Below are 25,775 nucleotides of genomic sequence, written 5' to 3' on the forward strand. Positions count from 1 at the left end.
TTTTATTTCAAGTACTTTTACTTTTTTCTTTGAAATAGTCCTCCATTATGCCTGCTACTTCTCTGGTGTAGGTTTAATCCTTGATTACTTCTTCATTCTGTTTCCTGGTAGCACTAACTTCAGATTCTCTTATTTACTCAATAATGCTGTCTTCTATGCCCTTGCTAGACTTGCCTCTCCTGCCAAATTTATTTGAATCTTAACTACCTCCCTTCCTCAGTTAATCCAGTCAAAACTCTCCTGAGCCCCCAACCCTCTGTGCTCCTGTCCACTGTATTTCTTACATATAAATTGCTTATTTGGCTTAATCTGATTCAGGATTTTTTTTAAGCAAAACTGTTTTACAAGATGTTTTGTATCGCTCAATCAGGAGGCATATAATATCCAAAGCTCTGTCTTTTTGTGATGCTAGCACCCATTGGTGCTCAATGCCTAAATTTATTGGAGGTTGTAAATAGTAATATTCTAATTCTAGCATTCCTTTTCCATATATTAGCTGGCATACTTCTTTGAAGAGAAACATTCCCCAACCTACTATTTGAGTATTCAGTAGTATTGCTCATTCAAAAAGGCAGGATAAATGCTTAATTCTTTCCCTTTATTTATCCCTTTTCAAAAATGAGTTCATTCTCTAGCATATTTGAATGGTGGCCAGTTAGTTGATGTTGTTTGGTATTGAACTCATTATTTTTAATGATTCTCAAGTTGTCTCACCATTGGCAGTGAGAACCTCTATAAACTGGCTTCTCTATGTTTTAAACTTTGTTGTTTTCTTAGTCTGGAATTCTTACACCCTTTTTCTTTGCCCACTCTAATTCTGAGCTGCCATTATATCAGCCTAAGTCTTGTTTTCTTCTGGAATAGTTTCCCTTTCATTTCCATTCATGCTGATCTCTCCTTTTTTCATAAACAGATTGGTAATAACATTTTCACTAAATTTACCTCAAAACAACATTTGGCTGTTTCTAAAAATCATATATGTCTTCAAGGATGAGTATATGCCATCACTGAAATAGTAAAACAAACAAAGGAAGACATAGGTACCAAAAAAGGTACAAAATTGTTGGAGTAGTGGAATATAGTTAGCCCTTATGGTTATTACTAAGAAGGAGGGAAACTTATTTTGATGAGTTTAGTTTAGTACATTTACTTTAGAAATCGGTGCAATTACCCTGTAATTAGAACTTTTGTATTGTGATTTGGGGAGGATAATGAAATTTAGAAAGTCAATGCTTGATCATAAAAATATGTTTCTAAGTAATTTTGCTAGTAGTGATGATGCCCAGATCCCAATGATAAGTATCATGAACTGCTGCTGACTTATTCAGGTCAAGAACCTTTCATTTCATGTCTCTAAGCTTCCTCATAGCACATAAGACAGCATATAGCCTGTTCCACTTTGTATACCGTCATTAATTAAAGCACACATGTCTGCCATCACTGAGATCTTTACACTTCACACCTTCAATGGAAAGCACATTGATCTCATTGTCATGGGCAGCTTTCCAGGTTTTCTAGCTCTTATACCTGTGAATACTCCGTCTCCCTTGTCCACTGTCATCATGAATACCGTTACTTGAACACTGTAACAAAAATCTGAATTTCAATTGCTGAATAAGAGAAAAAAGTACTATGACCTAGTAATATTTTTTATCAGAGTTATTATAATACATAAGGTCAACCTTGATTATGGGTTTGTTAATTCTGTGTTTTGCATTTACTAAGATGGTGAATAAAAACATCATTTCTATGTCTGTACATAGCCGCCCATGTATGCACTGAATGTTTTCTTGTAAGCCTTGCTTGTCTAAAAACTTTATCTTTTGCAAATAAAATTCCAAAGGAAGAAACACTTAACAAAGAAGTTTTCTTTCATAAATGTTATGATTTGAGTATAACAAGCCATATTGAATTCATTGGGTTTTTGGTAATAGATTTCATAATACATCATAAATGTAAGTAATATGATGACTAATGGGTCAAGTAAAGTTGGAACATTTTAAATGAGAAAAGAGCTGGAACAGTTCTCAGGAAACTTTTCCAGTTGATGTTTGGTCCCCCACAAGGTGTGCATTAACATAAACTTATGGGAATCACCTCTGGGGCTTGAATTCCCTCTCTGATTTCATTATTACAATATGATACTTTTCCTTTCACTATTAAGTCATCCTCTAAGATGATAGGAGCATAAAATAAGTATAATTTATTTGCATTTGTCTAATCTTTTAACTCGATAGTCATTCCATCATTCTGTTTCCTGGTAGCTGTTCAGAAAGTTTTGAAGGGTAATTAGGATCTAATAATTGGCAGGCATGGGTTTTCTTAAAGATACAGAATATGTTCTGAAAATTGTGAGAAATTAGATCTGGCAGAGAAATAGATGACTCAGCTGGGATATTCTCTATTACTGCATATTCCTAAAATCAAAACTTTGAAAATAATCCATTTATTAAAGTTCAGTGAGGATTATAATACAATTCTAAACTCTTAAACATAAGAATCCGATAATAATTGGAATAAAATTTACAGTAACAGTCTGTGCCTGGTTCCCTATCCAGTTATATTTCCAGTTCCTGTAAAACATTATTCTTTATAGCTCCCAGTGTATCTCTGTTGAATAAAACTGTTCTAGTCCATTTCTTTAATGTTTTATCTTAATGATCAGATTAATATTTTTATCATTTTTTAAAAGTATCAAAAAACAGAAAATGTGGATTGCTCAATTTTTACTTTTATTTTTTAAGTTGAAAAATACCAGGCACTATTTTTGCATATTTTTTTCTACTTGTAAAAATAATCTTCCTGTCATTAGACTGAAAATATTTGCAATGAAGGCTAATTTTCTACCAAAAAACTGGCTAGATCAAGGATGTGAAAGTTCAGAGAAACATATTGATGAACTTTGTACAACAATAAATGGTGCTGTTTCACTTGTGATGGTTCTCATTCTGGTGCATGCCTCCTGTCTTTTGGTGGACCTGGTACTTTTGAAAGGAATACCTAGTATTACGATATAGCCTAATTTCAACTCTGCTTTTTTGGTTCTTGGGCTATCATCTTGTCCAACTTGCCCAAATGGGACTGCCCTAGCCACTCTGTTCATACATTGCACAGAATGTGTTTTGCAAGAAATATGGCTCAGCGCTGTCTCTATATGGTTCATTCCCTCCAGGGTGAGGGACTTTGTGGCCTACTAACTAACGTACATCTTGTACATAGGTTGCACTGTATGCCCTGTATGGAAACAAATATACAAAAAACATTTGAAAAGTGAATTACCTAAATGTCTTAAATAACAATTTGTTTCTTATTAAGCCTTAACAGAATCATGTGAGTCTAGGAGTTTGAGGCTGCAGTGAGCTAGGATAATGTCACGGCACTCCAGCCTGGGCATCAGAGCAAGACTCTGTCTTAAAAAATAAATAAATAGGCTGGGCGCCGTGGCTCAAGCCTGTAATCCCAGCACTTTGGGAGGCCGAGACGGGTAGATCACGAGATCAGGAGATCGAGACCATCCTGGCTAACATGGTGAAACCCCGTCTCTACTAAAAAATACAAAACACTAGTCGGGCGAGGTGGCGGGCGCCTGTAGTCCCAGCTACTCGGGAGGCTGAGGCAGGAGAATGGCGTGAACCCGGGAGGCGGAGCTTGCAGTGAGCTGAGATCCGGCCACTGCACTCCAGCCCGGGTGACAGAGTGAGACTCCGTCTCAAAAAAAAAAAAAAAGAAGAAAGAAAAATAAATAAATAAGTTAACATAGCAATTGTTTGGGAGCACATATAGCTCTACTAGATTTTCAGACTTTCTAAAAACTTTCATCAACTGCTGCTCAGTGACTGAGGGGATTACATTTGTAATCCTAAATTACTAAATTTAAGGTAATCAAAAGAATGCAGTTTTGATACATAAAAACCCTTTTGACATAACCTTATAGGAAAGATAGATCAAGTGACCAAGTGTCCAAATAAGTAACTCTCCCCTACCAATCCACTGCTCTGAGAAAGGGTCATCCAGAAACCAGCACCACAAAAAGTTAACATTAAAAATTCACTGTTCAAATTCACAAAACAAAATAAATCTATAAAAGATTTAAATAATTAAACTTTTCAAGTGATGTTTTTTCTATCATCCTGCAGTATTTTTATGCTGCTGAAGTTATTAAAGTTTAAAACCACACTGAGACTTTTGGGACAAACTATGAGAGACAGAGATCCAAGATTGCTTCAGATTTTCTTGTTGCTAAAATATTTAGTCCTGTCCAAGCAAAGTGGCTCACACTTTGATCCCAGCAGTTTGGGAGGCCAAGATGGGCAGATTGCTTGAGACCAGGAGTTTGAGACCAACCTAGCCAACATGGCAAAACCTCATTCGACTAAAGATACAAAAAATTAGCCAGGCATGGTGGCGCATGCATGTAATCCCAGCTTCTGGGATCTAAAAATTAGGCTATGTAAAAATTACGTTATTTTCTCTTTGCTGAGTTATAATAATTTTTTATAATTTTTTGACACAAGTCTTTTGTCAGATATGTAATTTGCAGATATTTTCTCCCAGTACATAGCTTCTCTTTTCATTCTCTTAATACTACCCTTTACAGAGCAAAAGTTTTTAATTTGATGAAGTCCAACTTACACATTTTTAAAATACATTATGCCTTTTTGGTATCATGTATAAGAGACTCAGTAAGAGTCTCCTGTACTGAGCTGCCTGAAGCTGGGGCTAGGGAAGGTAACACAAGCACTGTGGCCACCACAATGCTATTGGCCACTGTGCTGAGTCATACCTGAAGCCAGCATAGCACTGGGCCTCACCCAAGGCCCATGATAACCCCTGCCTGGCTATCCGTCTGTGTTCACTCAAGGTTCTAGGGCTCTATAACCTGCCAGGCTTGTGTCCTGCCCTACAGGGCAGTGAAATTTCTCTGGTCTCAGGTACATCCAGAGATGCTGTCCAGGAGCCAGGGCCCGGAGTCAGAAACCTTAGGAATCTACTTGATGCTCCATTCTACTGAGAATGAGCTGGCACCCAAGCCACAACTCTAAGACTTGAAGATTTTCTCCTGTTTTCTTTAAAGGCTTTCTAATTTTACATTTTATATTTAAATCCATGATTCATTTTGAGTTAATTTTTGTATACCATATGAAACAAGTTGAGTTTAAGGTACTTTTTTTTTGTATACAGATGTTCAACACCATCTGTAAACTACCTTTCTCCATTGAACTGTCTTTGCACCTATTTTAAAAATCAACTAATAATTGTTTGGACCCTATTTCTGGACTCTGTTCTGTTCCACTGAGGTACATATATATTCCTTCTCCAAAACTATACTATCTTGATCCTAATAGCTGATAGTATGTCTTTTCTTTTTTTTTTTTTTTTTTTTTTTTTTTTTTGAGACGGAGTCTCACTCTGTCGCCCAGGCTGGAGTGCAGTGGCCGGATCTCAGCTCACTGCAAGCTCTGCCTCCCGGGTTTACGCCATTCTCCTGCCTCAGCCTCCCGAGTAGCTGGGACTACAGGCGCCCGCCACCTCGCCCGGCTAGTTTTTTTTTTTTGTATTTTTTAGTAGAGACGGGGTTTCACTGTGTTAGCCATGATGGTCTCGATCTCCTGACCTCGTGATCCGCCCGTCTCGGCCTCCCAAAGTGCTGGGATTACAGGCTTGAGCCACCGCGCCCGGCCGATAGTAAGTCTTAAAATCAGGTAGTTTGAGGCCTCCAGTGTTGTTATTCTTTCTCAAAAATGTTTTGGTTATTCTAGTTCCTTTGCTTTACTATGTAAATTTTAGAATCAGCTTTTCTATATTTAAAATAAATATTTCTGGGATTATTATTGGAATTGTGTGAAATCTACACATTTGGAAGAAATTGATATATTTACTATGTTGTCTGCCTTCCAGTTCATGAATATGGTATGTGTATGGTATGTCTCTCTATTTATGTTGGTCTTTTAAAATTTATTATCAGCATTTTGTAGTTTTCAGCATACAGATCCTATGACCGTTTGATTAGATTTATACCTGTGTTCCTTTTATCTGGATACATTATAAATACTATCTTTTATTTTAAGGCTTTTTTGTTAGTTTATAGAAACTCAATTGATTTTTGTGTGATGATCTTGTGTTCTAAAACTGCCAAACTCACTTATTAATTCTAGGAGCTTTTCTGTAGATTCTTGTTGGGTTTTCTACATGGACAATTATGTCATCTGCAGATTGGCATTGTTTTCTTTGTTATTTATGCCCTTTTTTCTTGCCTTGTTGCACTGTCTATGATTTCCAATACTATGTTGAGTATGAATAATGAGAATAGACATCCTTGCCTTGTTTCTGTTCTTAGGGGGAAAGCATTCATTTCTTCATAATGATGATGTTAAGTTTAGGCTTTTCATATATAGCCTTTATCAGGTTAAGTTTCCTTCTATTGATAGTTTGCTTAGAGTTATTAAGAATGGATATTGAATTTTTCAAAAATGTTTTCTGCATCAATTGATACTATCTTTGTTATTGTTGTAAACTGTTAACAGTTTTACATTGATTGACCAAGGCTTGTAGGACAACCTACAACCTAGGACAACCCCTATTTCGGCTGTGGTACATTATTAGTTCTGTATGCTGATGGATTTGATTTGCTAAATTTTTTGAGGATTTTTATGTCTCTTCTTGAGGAATATCCATGTACATTGTTTTTTATACTTTCTCCATCTACTTTTGGTATCAGTAATGATGGTTTCATAAAATGAATTCAGAAGTATTCTCTCCTGTTTCCTAGAGGACAGGGGAATGAAGAAAAGAAAGAAGGAAAACAATTGATTTCCCTAGTTCCCCTGAGCATTAGGAGATTCCCTCACACTCCTTGAAGCCAGAAATAGAGGGCTTCTCCTTGTACTCTCTCTATCTCCACATGATATCCACTTCTGGACTTTGGGCTGCCATTCGTCTAGAATAAGGAGGTAGGGGAGGAAAAATTAGAAACTCCTCACCATTTTGGTAGTATTTTGAATTCTAGTCTTCTTCTTCAATCTACTTGTTACCATATACTTTTCAGAATTCTCAAATAGCTGCTCTGTGTAGGTTTTATACCTGGTTTATTGCCAGATTTTGTAACTGCATTCAGTGGAAGAGGCAGGTTCCATCATTCCTAGAACTTTGAAATAATTTTTAAAAAGAAGGAGTAGGCAACTAACATCATTAGATGTCTGTTTGTTTTTTGGAATTTTTGCTTGTTTGTTTGTTTTTTGTTTTGAGACAGAGTCTCGCTCTGTTGCCTAGGCTGGAGTGCAGTGCCATGATGTCGGCTCACTGCAACCTTTGCCTCTCAGGTTCAAGCAATTCTCTGCCTCAGCCTCCCAAGTAGCTGTGATCACAGGCACCCACCACCACACCTGGCTAATTTTTTGTATCCTTAGTAGAGATGGGGTTTCACCATCATGGCCAGACTGGTCTTGAACTCCTGACCTCATGATCCACCCGCCTTGGCCTCCCAAGGTGCTAGGATTACAGGCATGAGCCACCGTGCCTGGCCCCATTAGATGTTTTTAAGATATATTAGATATTTTTCCTTCGGGGGAGGAGATAAACAAAACTTCAACAAATATACCTACATCTTGAAACTTCATTTTAATTGCTTTTGAAACTGGAAATGCCATGTGGGCAAATGTGCATATGGAATTTGTATTAGTTTTCTATTGATGCATAACAAATTACAACAAATGTAGCAACACAAATTTATCATCTCAAATTTATATCACAATTCTATGGTTAGAAGTCTAGGTGAGTTCAGCTGGTTCTCTGTTCAGGGTCTCACAAAGCCAAAATCAGACTGTCAGTTGGCCTGGGTTCTAATTTGGAGGCTCCTGGATAGAATCTACTTTCAAACTCATTCCAATTATTCACATAATCTAGTTCCTTGTGGGTTTAGTACTGAGGTCTCCAGTTCCTTATTAGCTGTTGTTCAAGGGTTGCCTTAAGCCCTAGGGACCACCTCATTCATTCTCATTGTCTCCTCCAATTGTGTATTTTCAAATAACCTGTCTTCAAACTCACTAATTCTTTCTTCAGCTTGATCAATTCTGCTGTTAAAGAGACTCTGATGCATTCTTCAGTATGTCAGTTGCATTTTTCAACTCCATAATTATTGCTTATTTTAAATTATTCAATCTCTTTGTTACATTTATCCGATAGGATTCTGAATTCCTTCTCTGCATTGTTTTGAATTTTGCTGAGTTTCCTCAAAACAACTATTTTGAATTCTCTGTCTGAAAGAAAGGTCATGTATCTCTGTCTCTCCAGGATTGGTCCCTGGTACCTTAGTTTGTTTGTTGAAGTCATGTTTTCCTGGATGGTTTTATGCTTCTGGATGTTCATCAGTATCTGGGCATTGTATAGTTAGGTATTTATTATAGTCTTCATGGTCTGGGCTTGTTTGTACCTTTCTTTCTTAGGAAGGCTTTCCAGGTATATGAAGAGACTTGGGTGTTGTGATCTAAGTTTTTGATCACTGCAGCCATATCTGCATTGGGGGGCACCCGAAGCCCAATAACTCTGTGGCTCTTGCAGACTCACAGTGGTGCCACCTTGGTGGTCTTGAATAAGATCCAGAAGAATTCTTTGGATTACCAAGCAGAGACTCTTGTTTTCTTCCCTTACTTTCTCCCAAACAAACAGTCTCTCTGTACTGAGCTGCCTGGAGCTGGGGCTAGGGAAGGTAATACAAACACAGTAGTGGCCACTGTGCTGAGTCATACCTGAAGCTAGCACAGCACTGGGTCTCACCCAAGGCTCATGATAACCCCTGCCTGGCTATCCGCCTGTGTTCACTCAAGGTCCTAGGGCTCTATAACCTGCCAGGCTTGTGTCCTTCCCTACAGGGCAGTGAAATTTCTCTGGTCCCAGGTACATCCAGAGATGCTGTCCAGGAGCCAGGGCCTGGAGTCAGAAACCTTAGGAATCTACTTGGTGCTCCATGCTACTGAGAATGAGCTGGCACCCAAGCCACAAAAAAAAAAAAAAAAAAAAAAAAAAAAAAATCCCATTCTTCCCTCCCCTTTCCACAAGCAGTGGAGTCTCTCCCCATGGCCATCACCATCCCAGGCATGCAGCTAGTGTTACGTGGCTACCACAGATGTTCCCACAAGGCCCAGGGGCTCTTTAGTCAACTTGTGGTGAATACTGCCAGGCCTGAGACTCCTCAAGGCAGTGAGCTCCCCTTTGGCCCAGGGTAGGCCCAGAAATGAAATGCCATCAAAGAACCAAGGCCTGGAATTGGGAATCCCAAGAACCCACTTGGTGCTCCTTCCCACTGTGGGCTAGCTGGTACCTAAGCTACAAGACAAACTAGCCTTTACTCTTCTGTCTCCTTTTCTTAAGCAGGAGTCCCTCCCTGTAGCCATGACAGCTGGGAATGTGCTGGGTCACAGCTCAAACCAGCATATCTTTGAGTGTCTCACCCAAGGCCAATGGTGAGTATTGCCTGGGTGCTGCTGCTAATTACATAAGGCCTAAGGGCTCTTCAGTCAGCAGGTGATGAATCCAGTAAGGACTGAGTCCTTGTCTTCAAGGCACGGGTTCCCTTCTGGCCCAAGGTGTGTCTACAAATGTCCTCTGGGAGCTAGGGCCTGGAATGGAGGCCTCAGGACTCTGCCTCGTGCCTTATTCTGCTGTGGCTGAGCTGGTATCCAAGCTGCAAGACCAAGTCCCCTTTACTCTCCCTCTCCTCTCCCAGAGCTGTGAGCTGTGCTGCCTGGATTGGAGGAGGATTGGATTGGCACAAGCACTCCCTTAGCTGCCCCATCTGGTGTTTGACTGGATTGCATACCCCCCAAGTTCACTGGCTCCTCGCCCAGCACAAAACCAGGACTTACCCCAGTATTGCAGTTCTTGTGGCCTAGACTGCCTTTCAGGTTTATGTAGGACCCCAGAGCACTTTAGCCTGCAGTGGCAAGGCTTGCCAGAACTCAGGTTCTGCCCACTGGATGGTTCTCCTGAGGCTAGGGATGGTCTAAATGCTCCCTCTGTGGGTACCAGCTGAGCTCTGCCTGGTATGGATTTCCACTGTAACAGGGCAGCATGAGTTCCAATGCCAAGCCCCACGATCACTGTGCTCTCCTGCCCGCAAATGCACAGATTCTCTCTCTGTGCCACACAGCCACCCTTGGGGAGATGGAAGAGGGTTAGCATTGGCAGTTCAAGACTCTCTTTCCTACCCTCTTAGTACCTCTTTCAGTGATACAAAGTTAAAAACAGGTACTGTAATTGCTTACCTGATTTTTGGTTCTTATTAAGGTCCTTTTTTTTTAATGGATAATTGTTCATTTTGGTGTTGCTGTGAGCAGGATGTTTGGTGGAGGCTTCTGTTCAGCTGTCTTGCTCTGCCTCCCTCCTGACCTAGCCTTGTGAATCAACTTCTTGGAGAAAATGCTGAAGCAGTATCCCAGTGATTAGACTGGCAAAGAAAGGGTACATTAGATAAAGGGAACAATATGAACAAGGCCTAGTGATACAACAGCATGCGTTGGGGGAAGTGGGCTCTGCAAACTCAGATATTATAAGGAAAGGCAAGAACTCTTTCTTGCTTGCTTGCTTTTTAATTATTATTATCATTTTATTTATTTATTTATTTATTTATTTTATTTTTAGGAGCTTGGTCTTTTGTTTCTTACGTAAGGAGAAGCCAATAAAGAGTTTTAAGCAGGAGTGAGCTGCTCAGGATTGCATTTAAAACAAATTATTTGGAAATTACTCTGTGGAGACTGGATTAAATCTAAAGACAATTGGTCTAGACAGGGGAACCATTTAGGAGACTTTATAAAAACAGAATGACATCAAAAACATGGTGGAGGAAAATAGGGACTGGATGGAATGCTGGAGAGAAGGGAAGATTAGAATCAAGCAATGTTTTAGAACTAAAATTGACAGAACTTAATCAGTTTTTGGCTTGGAACCAGAGAAAGAAGGAACGAAATGAGGAGTCAAAAAGTCAGATTTCTGACTAAAGCCACTTGGTGGATTATAGAACCATTAAGTAAGACAGGGAATACAGCATGTCTGAGAGGAGTTAATGGATTGTTTGGATAAATTAATTTGATGAGCCTGTGAGAGTTCAGCAGAAGATGGTGACAGACTTGCATTCATTCATATTTTCTTCATTACATCATTAAACATTGTGGGGGCCATAGGCTTTTGGCCCCCTAAAGATTATCTGAAAATCACTGACATGTGGCAGATTGATTAATAGAAAAGCCATACAAATGTATTTAATGTATATACATGGGAGCCTTCAGAGTGAACACCCAGCATCACAACAAGGTACAGAAACTTACATACCGTCTCAAGGTCACAGAAAGAATGAAGGCTTGGATGCTGGTAAAACAGGTTATGGGAAGGGATAGAACAGGAATTCTATTGAGGGGCAATAAATGACTACTAGGGAGAATGACTGGATCAGAGAACAGAGAATAACTTGTAAATAGTTCTCTCTGTAGCTCAAATGACCTTGGGACAGTCACAGTCTTGACAAAGGGACTGTTCAGGTGTGGTTACATTTTTGGTCTTCTTCCCTGTAGAGGATAATGAGATAACAAGGAGGGGAACAAGAACAATTGCTCTCCTTGGTGGGGCGGTTTCATCATAGATAGCAGAAATGTCTCTTCTAGCACTTGTTGATCTCTAAGAGTTTTTAATTTAAAATACTCATCACACTTGGGAACCATATTTTGAAATGAAATATTTTTACTGCCTTCAGCATTCAATTAGTACTTCCTGTAGACCAAACAGTAGTTTAGGTATTTAGAATATTAAAATATAGGACAGTCCAGGAGCTCACAGTTCACTGAACTATGACAGATATCTAAGCAGGTAACTACAAAAATAGTATCAGTAGGTGCCTGGTAATGGCAAAATGCACAGGATATTCTGAAAGTAATGATGAGAGGCACCTCACTCATCAACAAGAGTCAAGAAGGGTGTGCTGGCAGAAGTGGTCCAAGGTCTGAGTCTCAAAAATAAAGTTAGCGCTTGGCACGATGGTGCACACCTATAGTCCCAGCTACTTAGGAGGCTGAGGCGGGAGGATCACTTGAGCCTGGGAGTTTGAGGCCAACCTGGACAACATAATGAGATCCAGTCTATTGAAAAAAGAGAAATACAAGTTAAGCAAGCAGCCAGAGATGTAAACAGTTTTTTTCTGTGTACCTGGGACCACAGTGGTGCCTGAGATATGAGGGTAGTAGTCAGTAGCTTCAGTATTTACGTCTCTATGGATGCTTTGCCATTCTGCAGTCAGGGAAAATGGATCCCTTTAGGTTCAGCAGTTGGTTTATGTGGATATTTGGGCAATCTTCTGGGTAGGTTACTAAATTGTTTCTACAGAATGAGTACTTATGATCCTTCTTTACGTTATCTTTTTTTTTTTTTTTTTTGAGACGGAGTCTCACTCTGTCGCCCAGGCTGGAGTGCAGTGGCCGGATCTCAGCTCACTGCAAGCTCCGCCTCCCGGGTTTATGCCATTCTCCTGCCTCAGCCTCCCGAGTAGCTGGGACTACAGGCGCCTGCCACCTCGCCCAGCTAGTTTTTTTTTTTTTTTTTTTTTTTTGTATTTTTTAGTAGAGATGGGGTTTCACCGTGTTAGCCAGGATGGTCTCGATCTCCTGACCTCGTGATCTGCCCGTCTCGGCCTCCCAAAGTGCTGGGATTACAGGCTTGAGCCATCGCGCCTGGCCTAAGTTTTCATTTTATAAACCCAAAAAAAAGACAGTTTCAGGACCCAACATCTGAATCTTCTTTCGACTTTAGCTTTGTTTTGTTTTTGTTCTAACGATCATCTGTTAAAATTGCACTTTTTTTTTTTTATTGTTGTTAAAGCTATTATTTTCTGTGAGGCCATAGAATTTGGAAGCCCACATATAGGGATGCAGAGGCAAATGTGTGAGTCATTATAGCCATCCAATTTATCTAAAATATTTTTCCCACCAGCCTCTTCCAGTACCCCAAATTCTACAAGTCAAAAATAAAAATAATGCCTTTCAACAAATGTTGCTGACATAACTAGATATCCACATATGAAAGAATGAACTTGAACCCCTACCTCATACAGCATACACACAATACTAATTCAGGGAAGATTGTAGACTTACATTTAGGAGATAAAACTATAAAACTCTTAAAAGAAGACATAGGTGTAAATCTTTTTGACTTTGGATTAAACAGTGGTTTCTTGGTATGACACCAAAAAGCACCAGCAAAATAACAAACATACTGGACTTTGCAGAAATTAAACTCTTTTGTGCTGCAAAAAACTGAAGATAATCCACAGAATGGGAGAAAATATTTGCAAATCATATCTCTGATATGATATTTGCAAATTATATATCTGATATTTGCAAATCATATCTATATATCAAATATAATAATCTTATATTTTGTATCCAAAATATAAGAACTCCTACAATTCAATAATAAAAGAACAAATAACAATTTAAAAATGAGCAAAGAGTTTGAGTAGCTATTTCTCCAAAAATATATACAGTCAATAAGCACATGAAAACATGCTGAACATCATTAGTAATTAGGGAAATACAAATCAAAATCACAATGGGATACTCCTTCACACTTAGTAGGAAAACTGCAATCAGATATGTCTTAGCAGTTCCACTGCTAGGTACAAATTTCAGAAAATTTAAAAGCAAATTTGCACACACATATTCATAGCAGCATTATTCATAATCGCCAAAAAGTGGAAACATCCCAAATGTTCATTAACAGATAATGGATAAGCAGAATGTGGTATATGCTTATGTTGTTGTACTATTCAGCCACAAAATGGAATGAAGTATTGATACATGTTTCAACATGGATGAACCTTGGAAGCATTATGCTATATGAAAGAAGCCAGATACAAAAGATCACATGTTATATGATTCCATTTCTATGAAATGTCCTGACTAGGGAAATCTGTAGAGACAGAAAGAAAATTAGTGGTTTCTTGGAGCTGGAGGGGAGCATATGAGGAGTGACTGCTAAGTAGTATGGGATATTTGTGTGTGTGTGTGTTGATTATAATGTTCTGGGATTAGACTGGTGATAGTTGCACAACCTTATGTATACTAAAAACAGTAAATTGTACGCTTTTAGAAGGTAATTTTTGTGGCATGTTAGTTATATGTCAATACAGTATTTTTAAAAATAATTCCTTTATATTAAGTTGTTTTTCCTGTTTGAAAACATGGGGAGAAAGGAACATTTTAGTATTGTGTACAGGTGACTCAAGTGTCTGACCCTTTCCAGTGCACAGCTAGTTGTAAACAAGACTCAGAGTTTTGCTAGGCCTGATAAGAAAACACAGTGTCCCCACATAAGGGAAGGAACAAAAGGGATGGAACCCTCAGAGAGCCTGGGTATCCAGGAGCAAACCCAAAGATCCTGACGTCTGAGGAAGGTAAGAAGGGACCCTGCTCATGAAGATGTAGAATATTAAGTATGAGTGAATGCTGTAATCAATCATGAAGGCTTGATGAAAACTTCTGGGTGGTCCAGGGGATCCTGCTTATCTCACCTGTGCCAACATCCTGGGGTTGAGGAGTGGCGCAAATGTTCCATTTGGCTGCTGCACTCCGTTCCACCCCGTGTACCCTTCCTTCAGAGGCTATTACCACGGCTCTTAGGCCTTGAGGCCAGAGTGCCCATGCCGCAGTGGATTTTATGGTCACGGGACCTCGGCACCTTCCTGTGCACAGCTGGCACTCTTTGCACACTGTCTTTGATGACTTGGTAGCAGAGAAGTCCCTCAAATCCTTCAAGGACAAGAACAAGAAGCTTGAGGAAGGCGGCCCGATGTACAGCCCCACACTGCAGAGGTGGTGGTAAGTTGCTCGGACAGAGGGAGCTGGAAGAGCTGAAGCGCTACTGCGGTGACTTCCGCCTGCTGTGGATCCATACCAAGATGGCGGTGCTCATGCTGTGGCGCATCCTTGACAGCCACACCCTGACCAGCCAGGAGTGCAGGCAGTTTCTCCGGATCTGCACCGACCTTCTCGGCTTGGTGCCTTTCCTTGTGTTCGTGGTGATCCACTTCATGCCGCCCGTGACCATGAAGCTCTTCCCCAACATGCCAACATCCACATTTGAGACCCAGTCCATCAAGGAGGAGAGCCTGAAGAAGGAGCTTCGGGTCAACCTGGAGCTGGCAGAGTTCCTCCAGGACACCACTGAGGAGAGGACCTTGAAGAACAAAGCAGCCAAGGGTAGTGCCACCAGACTTCTCTGTTTTTCCAGAAGATCCGGGGGACAGGGGAGAGACCCAGCAATGAGGAAGGAAATCATGCATTTTCCAATTTATTTGAGAATGAGCTGACCCTGGACAACCTGTCACAGCCACAGCTGGTGGCCCTGTGCAAACTGCCGGAGCTGCAGTCCATCGGCATCAACAACTTTGGCGCTTCCAGCTCACTGTGTGGCTGTGCTCCATAAAGGCCAGTGACAAGCTGATTGCTGAGGAGGGGTGGACAACCTGAACGTCAAGGAACTGCAGCCAGCGTGTGGGGATTGAGGCATGCAGGCCCTCCGCATCAGCTGAAGCAGTGTCCGGACCTGCACCTGCACCAGGAGATTCCCATATCGCTGCTCATCCTGTCCCGGGCCATGTACCTCCCAGACACCCTCTCGTCAGCTGACCAGCTGAAGTCCATACTGTAGACCCTCCCAGAGACTGTGGCAAAGGAAGAGCAGGTGAAAGTGGCTGAGGTGGAGGGCAAGCAAACGGACAAGGCAAAGCTGGAGGCCACGCTGCAGGAGGAGGCAGCCATCCAGCAGGAGCACCGCAAGGAGCTGCAGAAGTGCTCGGAGGTGGAGAAGGATGTTGCGCCCGAAGGTGTGGAAGCCACCCCTCGAAGGCCGGGGACCTAACCTCAGGCAGAAGTGCCTGACGCAGTCCTGTGGTCAGAGACCCTGAAGGACACTGCCCCCTGCTAGAGAGCTTGAAGGAGAAGTAGATAACTAAGGAGGAAATTGACATCCTCAGCAATGCCTGCTCTAAGCTGAAGGAGCAGAAGTTGCTTACCAAAGAGAAGGAGGAGCTGGAGCTGCTGAAGGAGGACGTGTAGGACTGCAGCGAGAACTTGCAAGAGATCAAGAAGGAACTCTCAAAGACCAGTAGGTGCAGAAAAATATGTGGAAGAATCTAAAGCCAGCAAGAGACTAACAAAGAGGGTGTAGCAGATGATTGGGCAGATCGAGGACTTGATCTTACACCTGGAGATGGACCTGGGGCTGCAAGCTGGGCCCGGCCTAGGGCACGCCTGTGGGGGAGAATGTCATCAGTGTCACTGAGCTCACCAGCACTGTGAAGCAAGTCAGGCACATTCCAGAAAGCAAACTCACCAGCCTGGCCCCTGCACTGGATGAAGACAAGAATGGCAAGGTCAACCTCAGTGACCTCGTCAACATGATTGAGTTCGTGGACAAAGATGTTCATGCCTCTACCAGCCAGGTGGCCGAGATTGTAGCGACCTTGGAGAAAGAGCAGAAGATGGAGGAGAAGGCAGAGAAGGAGGCCACAGAGGTGAAGAGCTAGAGCTGCCAGCCTAGGCACCCATCCTCCTGCTGCCCCACCGCCCTGGCGAGGGCCATGAGAGCAATTGCTTTGAGGTGATTCTCAGTGGCTCATCTAATACTTTAGCTGGAATGAATCAGAGACTTCCATAATCAAGTAAATTTTAGTTTTCATCATTCCATGGAGATTCAATCAGTCTGAAATCCCAGAACCCCTCCACAGAATTGTGTTGGATCCACACTATGGTGTGGTGCAGCTGCTGCAGCTGCCTGACTCCAGAGGCCATCGGGCCAGGCTAGGGCAAGAAGGTGCTCCCCTGTGTGTGCCCTCCCGTCTCGGCTGCCCTGTCCCCAGGGAAGAGAATGAGGACCACGTGGACTCTGCCCACACAGAGCTGTCAGCTGTGACCATCCTCAGAGGTTTAGGAGATACAGCCCAGCCTCCTCAGGGCTGCAGATGCCTCTGTTCATCTGTGAACCTTGATTTCTAGATATTGATGTCAATAGATCTGTCTTCCTGCACACACAGAAAAAGAATATTATATGTGATTTATAACTTAATAATATGCCTAATAACTTTGCGATTCCTAGCTTCATTTGGGATTATGTCTTCTGTTACATCCTCAGACTCTCATGAAACGAGCACTTGTTAGGGTCAGTTAAGTTCAAACATTTGTTGAATGCATGTATATGTAAGACACATTGTGCTAAGCACTGGGTTGTAAAGATGTGTGACATGCTCTGTCTTAATGATACTAGTAGTCTTACGTCTTATTAATAATAGAAATGGAAACAGTGATTTTAGGTAATTTAAAAGGTTAAAAACAATACGGCTAGTTTTCATGTCAGGTAAGTAAGAGACAAATAAGGACAATATCTGGTATATGGTACACATAAAATGGACTACAGATTTAAAGAAATCTCAGTCTACCAGTGTTACATTGGGCAAGGTATTTGAACTTTTATCAGTGCAGAGTGTAGGGAAAGGTACAGGGATTCCTCTGGTTTGCAACAGTTCATAAGGGGAAACAGACATTTTCTGCAGAAACAATTAGAGAATGGTAGGGAAGGCTACTTCAGCCAGATACTTGGATAAATGTTTATTAATAATACCATTATTTGTGTCAAACATGGTTCTGGGTAGTAAGGAAAGTCCTTTTTTTTTTTTTTTTTTTTTTTGAAGAAAGGCCAGTTTCATATGGATAATAAACTGGAAAACCTGCTTCATTTTGCCTTGAAGTGTAAGGGCAGAATAGAAATGGACAGCCTTGATATCCTTGTGTGGCCCTCGCTGTATCAGGGCCACACATGGATAGCAAGGCTGTCATAGGGATTGGCCAGGAATGTAGGCATGTAAGTAGTCCAGGGAGAGTACTCCTTCAAGTAACAACATGGAAAGAATCATTAAGTGATGAGTAAGAGATATATCGTGTTCTGGCATCCTAATGAGTCAATAATATGGATCTTGGGACACTTTTAAATAAGAGCTTGACAGAGAAGTATAGGCTTATATTCAATAAGAAAGCTTCAATAATTGTTTTATCTTTTTTACTTTTATAGCGGATGTCAATTTGGATATATCAAAGCCTTTGAAAGCAAACCTGAGTTTCACCAAATTGGATCAGATACACCTTTTTTTAAAGAAGATAAAAAATGCACACAGTTCAGCACATAATGAAGAGACTTCAGCCATGTCCAACACCATGGTGAATAAGGATGATCTTCCAGTCTCCAAATATTACCGTGGAAAGTTGTCTAAAGCCAAAGTTCATGGTGATGGAGTGCAAAAGATTTCAGCTCAAGAAAACATGTGGAGAACTGTTTCCTGCTTTCAAAAAATTTCTGTTCAAACTACTCAGATTGTGATCTCCATGGAAACTGTACCCCATTCCAGTAAACCATGCCTGTTAGCATCTCTCTCAAACCTCAATGGAAGCCTTAGTGTCAAAGCAGCACAAAAAGTACCTGGTAAGTCACAGAAAAGGGGAGCGGGGAGACAGAACAAGCAATATGATTTGTTAACATCTGAAAATGCATCATTCTGAAGATTTATATTATGTAGAAGTTAAAAGTTATAAAGGCCATTAGAGATTAGGACATTTCTGGTTTATGACCTTATTTTTAGAGATAATTTTAGAACAAATCCTTTAAGTATAGATATTTTAATGTCTTATGTTCCTGTCCTCCTCTTGAGGCATGTTCTTCCAGGTGTCTAAAACTGTTAATTCCTAAATTCCTTTTTACCTAAAACAGCTATAGTGGAACAACAGTATATCAAGGTTTGTGAACCATTAGAAGAGTGGTTCACAAAATGTGATCTCAGGACTAGCAGCATCAGCATCACCTGGGAAATTGTTACAAATGCAAATTCTCAGACCCCACCCATGACCTACTGAATCCAAAACACTGGGCATGGAGCCCAGCAGTCTGTGCTTCAGCAAGCACTATGGGTGATTCTGATGCACGGCATTAAGTCACTGGTAACCATTTACTTAGAAAAGTTGGTGTTGTGGCAGATATGCTACACAAAGTGTAACAGAAGCCAAGGTTCAACTTTGCAAGAATGTGGTTGAGGCATTTTATCAGGCAGCAACACCTGGCAACAAAAAGCTGTGCTTCTGTGCCTAGCCTAGCAAAGTGGGGTACAGACTCTGCAAAGTGAGTGCTATTGATGGGAGGAGAGGTGAGAAATCAACTGGCAGTGACATCTACATTTTCCACTTCTGTTACCATGACCAAACTGTTATATGCTTTTTCAAAAAGGATGGGCAGAAGGATTGTGAAGAGGGGAAGAGAAAACGCAAGACACAGGTGGGAAATAGCATTTTCAATCACAGAAACTGCTACTGTAAAATTTCAGGGCACGGGGCCAGAAATTTTGCTCTCAAAGTAAATGTAGCAAAGGGGAACCATGTATTTTCCCACTTTAATTTGTGGGGGGAAATTGGGGATTGGGGATAGTGCAGGGGATAAAGCAAATCCTTATATGCAACTTAGTTGCTTATCAAAAAGTAATTAAATGGCAGCTGTAGACTTACTGTAACTTAGTTCCACATAGCCAGTTTGGGCACAGTAGTTAAAAGAGAAAGGAAAAGTTTTATAGTTGAGAAGCCTGAATTTTAGACCAAAACATAGATGATTTATTTCTTTCTCATCAGAAATATTTGTGACCAAGCCAATTAAAAGCTCTGTATTTTTTTTTAGTTGTCTTAAAAGTTACAAGTGAAAAAGGTAAGGTTCATGGGACATGAAAGACTATGAAATACTGGAGGCTACAGTATCTGGTCTATCCACAAATAAATTACAACCCAGACAACACTGGGTCTGTTCCCATGCCTTTCCAATTGTACCTTAATCATAGCAGGGAAAGGTTAAGATTCAAACAAAATGGAAGAATTTAAACATACTGTACTCACTTTTAGGTTCTTCTTTTATCATCCTCATTGCTTTTTTTATTCGTTACTCATTTTTTCCACGTGTAATGGTGTCTGTCTTTGGGAAACACCTCTAAAATATTAAAAATCCTTCTCTCACTAAGCTGTACAAATTAGTAAACTCTAGTTTTGGAACTTGTTTTTTCCCCCTTTATGTACGAAAAACTACATACCCTCAATCCTTGTACAGTGCTGTTCTTAAATATAGTTAAACACAAAAATAGCAACTATAGCTTTGACTAAACATACTTTATACAACTCTAACGTGTAGTGTCCAGCAAATGTTTTAAAATAATTATTTGCATCAAATCAGAGTTGAGGTTAACTACTTAATAGGAACAATTTTGTTGTTATGAGACTATAATGAACACCGAACTCTATTTTTACTACAGTTTTTTCTTTATGCATACTCAAACAGTTTAGGATGATAACAAAGTTGGCAAGGTTGAAATAAGATTTATTAACTTATAGTTATAAGGACTGATTTCTTGGAAAATTGTGATTAAGAGATTGCCACGTATTTTTTTCAAAAAAGTTGATTTTAGCTATATTTTTAAAATAAAACATAAGCTTTGAATGTTAATTTCATTGTGTAAATGTCTTAAAAATGCATGCTTTGCAATTTGGATAAAATACATGCAAACATATATTCAAAGTATAATTTTGATGAGTGATAAAAACTATCCACGACCAAAAAACAAATATACTCACATAAAAGCCTCCTACCAGTAGTCATATTTCTTTTTGTAGTTTTCAAGTGACATCGTTCTACATTCAACTGAAATTGTTTATACTGTAGTATATCTTTGAGCTCAATGGAGTTCATGTCAGAGTTTTATAGTTTGAATCTAATACAGAAATACTTAACTGTGTCTTTGATTTTACAGTTTATATAACTGTTGTGACCATCTGCAGCAGCTGCACTTTTCAAAATTATTTGCTGAACCAAATTGAGCACAGTGACAAAAGTAGTCATCTCAGATGTACTATTAAACAGAAAGAAAAAGGAGCATTGCCTTGGTACAGTATAGCCATCTGCTGTACAGATGTTATTGTATAGAATGACTTCAGATAAAATAATTGTAGAAAATTTTCATTAAAACCTCAACAATTTGCACTTGTTTATGTGAATCTGCATAACTCCCCAATGAGACAACACACTTGGGGTTTCTTTGGTTCTCACTCACTTTCTCTTTGATCCTTTTTGATGTGCTGACTTTAATAAACACAGTCAAAAACACTGTGCAAAAACATCATGGAAAAAACTACAAAGGAACAATTATAGCAGCAGAAACTACTCTAATCCCTAACTTACGCAAGCTATTTTTAGTGAAGTATTTTTTTAACACTCTTTATGTGACAATGTTATATAAACAGGGTAAAACGGTCCTTTCCAGATGAGTTTTAATTTAGAAGCCGAAATAGATTTGTAATGCTAGAAGAATCTTGTGTGCTAAGTAATATTTAGAGAAACACCATTGAGAATGTGTTTTAGGTATGTTTCTTTATTTGTCAAAGGTACAAAAATATTTGAGTTCACCTAATGATTGTAATTTTTTTGTCATCTAAACCATCATAAGCTTACAGGAAGTGTATGTGAAAAGGAAATAATATGATGGAAAGGGGTAAGTGAATTTTCTCCTCCAGGCATTGCAAATACATTTAAATTATCTGTGCTTTCAGATTTATTTACTGATTTATAAAACGAAATATTTATAAATTATTGACTGAGGCAGTTAAAGGAATTCCTGTTATTATCGTTTGGAATGAAACGAAATGGTTAAATATTTTCTACTTTACAAAAAATATCTACCAGTTCTTCTTAGCCTCCTGCATTATTATTTAACCCTAAACTATGGGAGTTTCATGGGATTTGACTTTTTTTTAATTCCACTCTGCAGATACTGGTGTAGCAGTGACTTAGAATAACCTGACTCCTGTTTCTGTTAGAATACTTACGTTCTCTCATGAATCTTTGGTAAAATGACCCGAAAGTTCTGATTTCAGTAGAGGTAATGCTTGTATTTTTAAGGTTGGCGTATAATATTGCTGAAAATCCTATGATTGTATTAAAAGTACATCTCCTTTAGAAATTATATCATATATTTTAAAATATTTTAAGGCCGATAATGTTTATTTTGCTATTCATTAAATACATCCCATTCTGTAGTATTTTCTGGAAAAAAAAAAAAAAGTTTCCCTTACATGCATATACAACACAATCTTTTTTTACCATTTGAAATATGTAGCTTTGGAGAAACCATAAGTATGTAGCTATAAATTGTGAACTTGCAGTGTAGCACTTTCCAGAGGCAGGGTGGAGAGTGAGCTACAGATTTTAGCTCCCCTTGTCTGAGTAAATTATGGCTCTATTTGGGCGGCACTCCTTAGATTTCGACAAATGAGCCTGCAGTTGAGAGCTGTGAACTAGCTGTACTTTAGGCTGCCTTGCTCTTTCTCAGGGGCACTTAGATTGGCAGCCTCCATGTATGTAGATAAGGAAAAGGAAAATAGAATATGAGCAAGTTAGATGCCACAAAAGATTGGGGGGAGAACCTTAATGAGGTCATCTTGGCTGGCATTTTAATCAGAATTCGGAAGAAGTTAGAAGGATCCCCTGTCCATAAGGACTTGGGTGATTTTTCACCCAAGCCAAAAACAGTGAGTTGAACTGCTTCTAGTCAAAGGGCTATGGTTTATGTAACTTTCACTACCCCAGCCTCTGTCATCCAGATGTACTTATCTTTCTGAATAAACAAAAGTAGAGAAAGCATAACCACATTATTTTTCACATATACAAAATGCCTTTTCTCATGTTCACTGAATTCAGGACCAATAAAATGTAAAGAACCTAAAGTTTCTTTTCATGTATTGAAAAGTGAAACCAGGTCATTAATTGATAAAAAGTGGAGCTCCAACTTTTCATTCTATAGTTAACTGGATCTTCCAAGTAAAATCTTATAAGGTGTTGTCATAGGCTTTGAATGCTGCAGAGATGCAAGTTAGCCTAAGGGGAAATAAAATATTAAATTAGATATGACTACCTAAAATAATATGTTGCAATAACCAGCCAATTACAACACCCCAAAGACTTTTGTTACTTTTAGAAAGAAATAGCGTCTCTGTCCAATGCCTGAACAATAGGAAGTGAGTTCTTTGAAAGTTAAACCAGAGGATAGACTTAACTTTTAAGCAGCCACTGAGGATTGAAGTGGAAGTACAGCTTGTAGACAGCTATACAAATCACTAACAAACCTTAATGAATATTGGGTGTGGGCATCAGGGTCCTGTCATTTTTGACACTATGTCCCAAGTAGCTTAAACCCAACACTCAAGGAAAGGTGGAGACCTCATTGGGTCTGTAACATCTGGGTTTTTATTCGTCATTTTGGCATACCCCACAAGTGCAAAAGAAAGAGTAAAAGGGGATTATCTTGACAATGAAATGAGTTACTGAATCTTGTGATAATGAAAAGCAGAAGAATTCTAATGCCTTTCTATAGTCCCTGAGGTAGAGGTGCGTTTATGGTTTTGCAGAAGTAAAATGTGGGGGGAAAGAACAGATGGCCTAGGGTCCCTGAAACATGACACCTCCCCTCCCAGGACTGAGTACCACTATTAATCCTGGTCAGATTCCCTCCTATTACTTTATAACAAGGTTCAAAGTTGCTACTGATAAACTGGCATGTACTTCTTTTTTCACCTTTAAATTACCTGTAGATTACTGATAATTTCTGACTATGATATATTTCTGTATATCCTGGTGAACCTTGAGGCATTTGAAAAAAAGGTAGAACAGGAATTTCTAAAAATTGGCTGGGAAATAAGAGGAACAAGTAAAATTATCTTAACTTTTTTCAAAAAATGTCCCATATTGTGTTTTCTAATATGATGAGAATAAAAACCATAAATATATGAGATACTGTCATTCTCCTGTCCACTTCTTAGAAATTATGTGCAATGGAGAAGACATCTTAACATAAAACTTATATTCTCCTTGCTGTAACTGTTATATACACTAGACATTATTAATTACCACTACCTTAGAAAAGATTTTTTTCATACCCTCAAGGAAGGAGATTAAAAATTATGACTGTTTGACATTTAAAAAAAAAGACACTAGGAGGTATGTGCTCCTCGGCCGTGCTTACCTAGTCATGTATTGTTTTGTTTAACCAAATTATGTAAATACAGTATTCTACAGATTTTATTTTGGGAGATATATTCATTGTCCTGTGATAAAGAGCTTGTGCATTTCTTAAAATGTTCTTTATGTACATTTTTTGTTTTAGTGCTGTGTGGTTGCCATAGCTGTTTTGGATTCCAAAGGGAAGCCTTTAAAATGCATAGGAGAGTAACTTCAGAGATACAGAAGATATACACTGGGTTGAGTTTCTGATGTATGTATTTCAAAGCTGCATAAAAATAAAAATTATCTAATAAGCGACAAACTTAGGATATCAGAGCAATCTCATGTGCTGTGGTGTAGTGAACATGATGTACCTGCCCAGCCTTTCGTAGAGGGAGATGAGCTCATTTCAGAGAGATAACCATCTCTGACTTTTTCTTCTGATTCATCACTGACCTGAACTCCATTTGAACCTTGTTAGACAAAAAAACAAGCAGAATTCCTGGCCTAAACTATAAAATATAATTAAGCCCTTTTGAAATGATGTGTAAAAGAACATTGCTGTACCCCCACTTATAACCACCACCACCACCACCGCAACCAATAAAGTTAAATCAAGCACTGCCTGTAATGGATTAAAATAATAAATGTTCCTGGATTTCAGTGTTTGAAGTACTTGAAGAAAACAGGCTCCCAGCAGCCGGGGTAGCTGAATGCAAGAGAGACATTTATTAATGACGAGTTCAAGGATTTGGCCTGTTTAAGATCATTACTTTCTGTTTACCGTGTGTTACACATCCCTTGTATTTTTACACAGCCCACATGTGTCCACATGCAATAATGAAAAGCTTTTTTCCTAACAAAAGAATTGTTAATTGTGTAAATATGGTTCTCTTGGGGAATATGAAGTCTTCATAAGACTCTGCGCCCTTCTAATGAGAAATCCAGTGTAGTCATTATAGTCTTCCATGTAAATCCACCTTCAGATCTTATCTTTAGCCAAATTAGTCATTTCTGGCTATCAGTTTTAGTTACCAAATTCCAAATTTAATCTATACTCTTTGCTAGAAAACTGCTGGCCTCAGGGTATTTGTTTTAGAATTGTATGCCATTACATTGGACCTTGTGTGTCCTATATACTCTAGAAAAAAAAAATAGTGCTTTTTCTTTTATCATATGATAAAGAACCTTTTCACTAGATTTATTAATAGATACATTTGGAAAAAAACAACTGATACAAATTTTACATATACACATATTAAATATTGTGTTTCTTGGAGAAAAAAGGGTCTTTGAGACAACAAAAATGCTGTCAATTAACATGCAGCTATCTCACTGTACAAAATGTTATTGGAGAAGGACGTTTCCAGCCCTAATAATTAAGTACTAGAGACTTTTTTTCTTAATGGCCTCTCCTTAGATCCTAATGATAGCCCCTATTAGGTTAGTATTAAGTAAAATGGACAAGTATTGTAGCCCCAACCCAAGGAGTGTGGAAAAATAAAAGATTAGAGGTAAATCTCTATCCCCCATTCTACTGAATTTGTGACAGCATTTAGTCTTGCCTGTGGTCACAGCAGATTGCCCCCTTGTCCATATAAGCCAGTAGGCTGTTTGCTAGGAAAGCTTCTAGCAAAGCAACCCTGACAGTGATGAGTAACTGACGACAT

General features: G+C 39.3%; 1 protein-coding gene and 1 pseudogene across 6 annotated transcripts in view; both read left to right on the plus strand.

Annotated features, from left to right (window-relative positions):
- VPS13B (vacuolar protein sorting 13 homolog B) overlaps nucleotides 1-25,775 on the plus strand; it is an 869,883-nt gene that overhangs the window by 662,888 nt on the left and 181,220 nt on the right. For all 6 annotated transcript variants that reach the window (XM_033202375.1, XM_033202376.1, XM_033202379.1 and 3 more), the window contains exon 36: nucleotides 18,103-18,510. In XM_033202375.1, coding sequence (XP_033058266.1) covers nucleotides 18,103-18,510 — 408 coding nt within the window. The remainder of the gene's footprint in view (nucleotides 1-18,102; nucleotides 18,511-25,775) is intronic.
- On the plus strand, nucleotides 12,254-16,564 carry LOC117079586 (annotated as a pseudogene).

The sequence above is a fragment of the Trachypithecus francoisi genome, unplaced genomic scaffold (assembly GCF_009764315.1).
Source record: "Trachypithecus francoisi isolate TF-2019V2 unplaced genomic scaffold, Tfra_2.0 Lachesis_group7, whole genome shotgun sequence".
NCBI classification, from domain to species: domain Eukaryota; kingdom Metazoa; phylum Chordata; class Mammalia; order Primates; family Cercopithecidae; genus Trachypithecus; species Trachypithecus francoisi.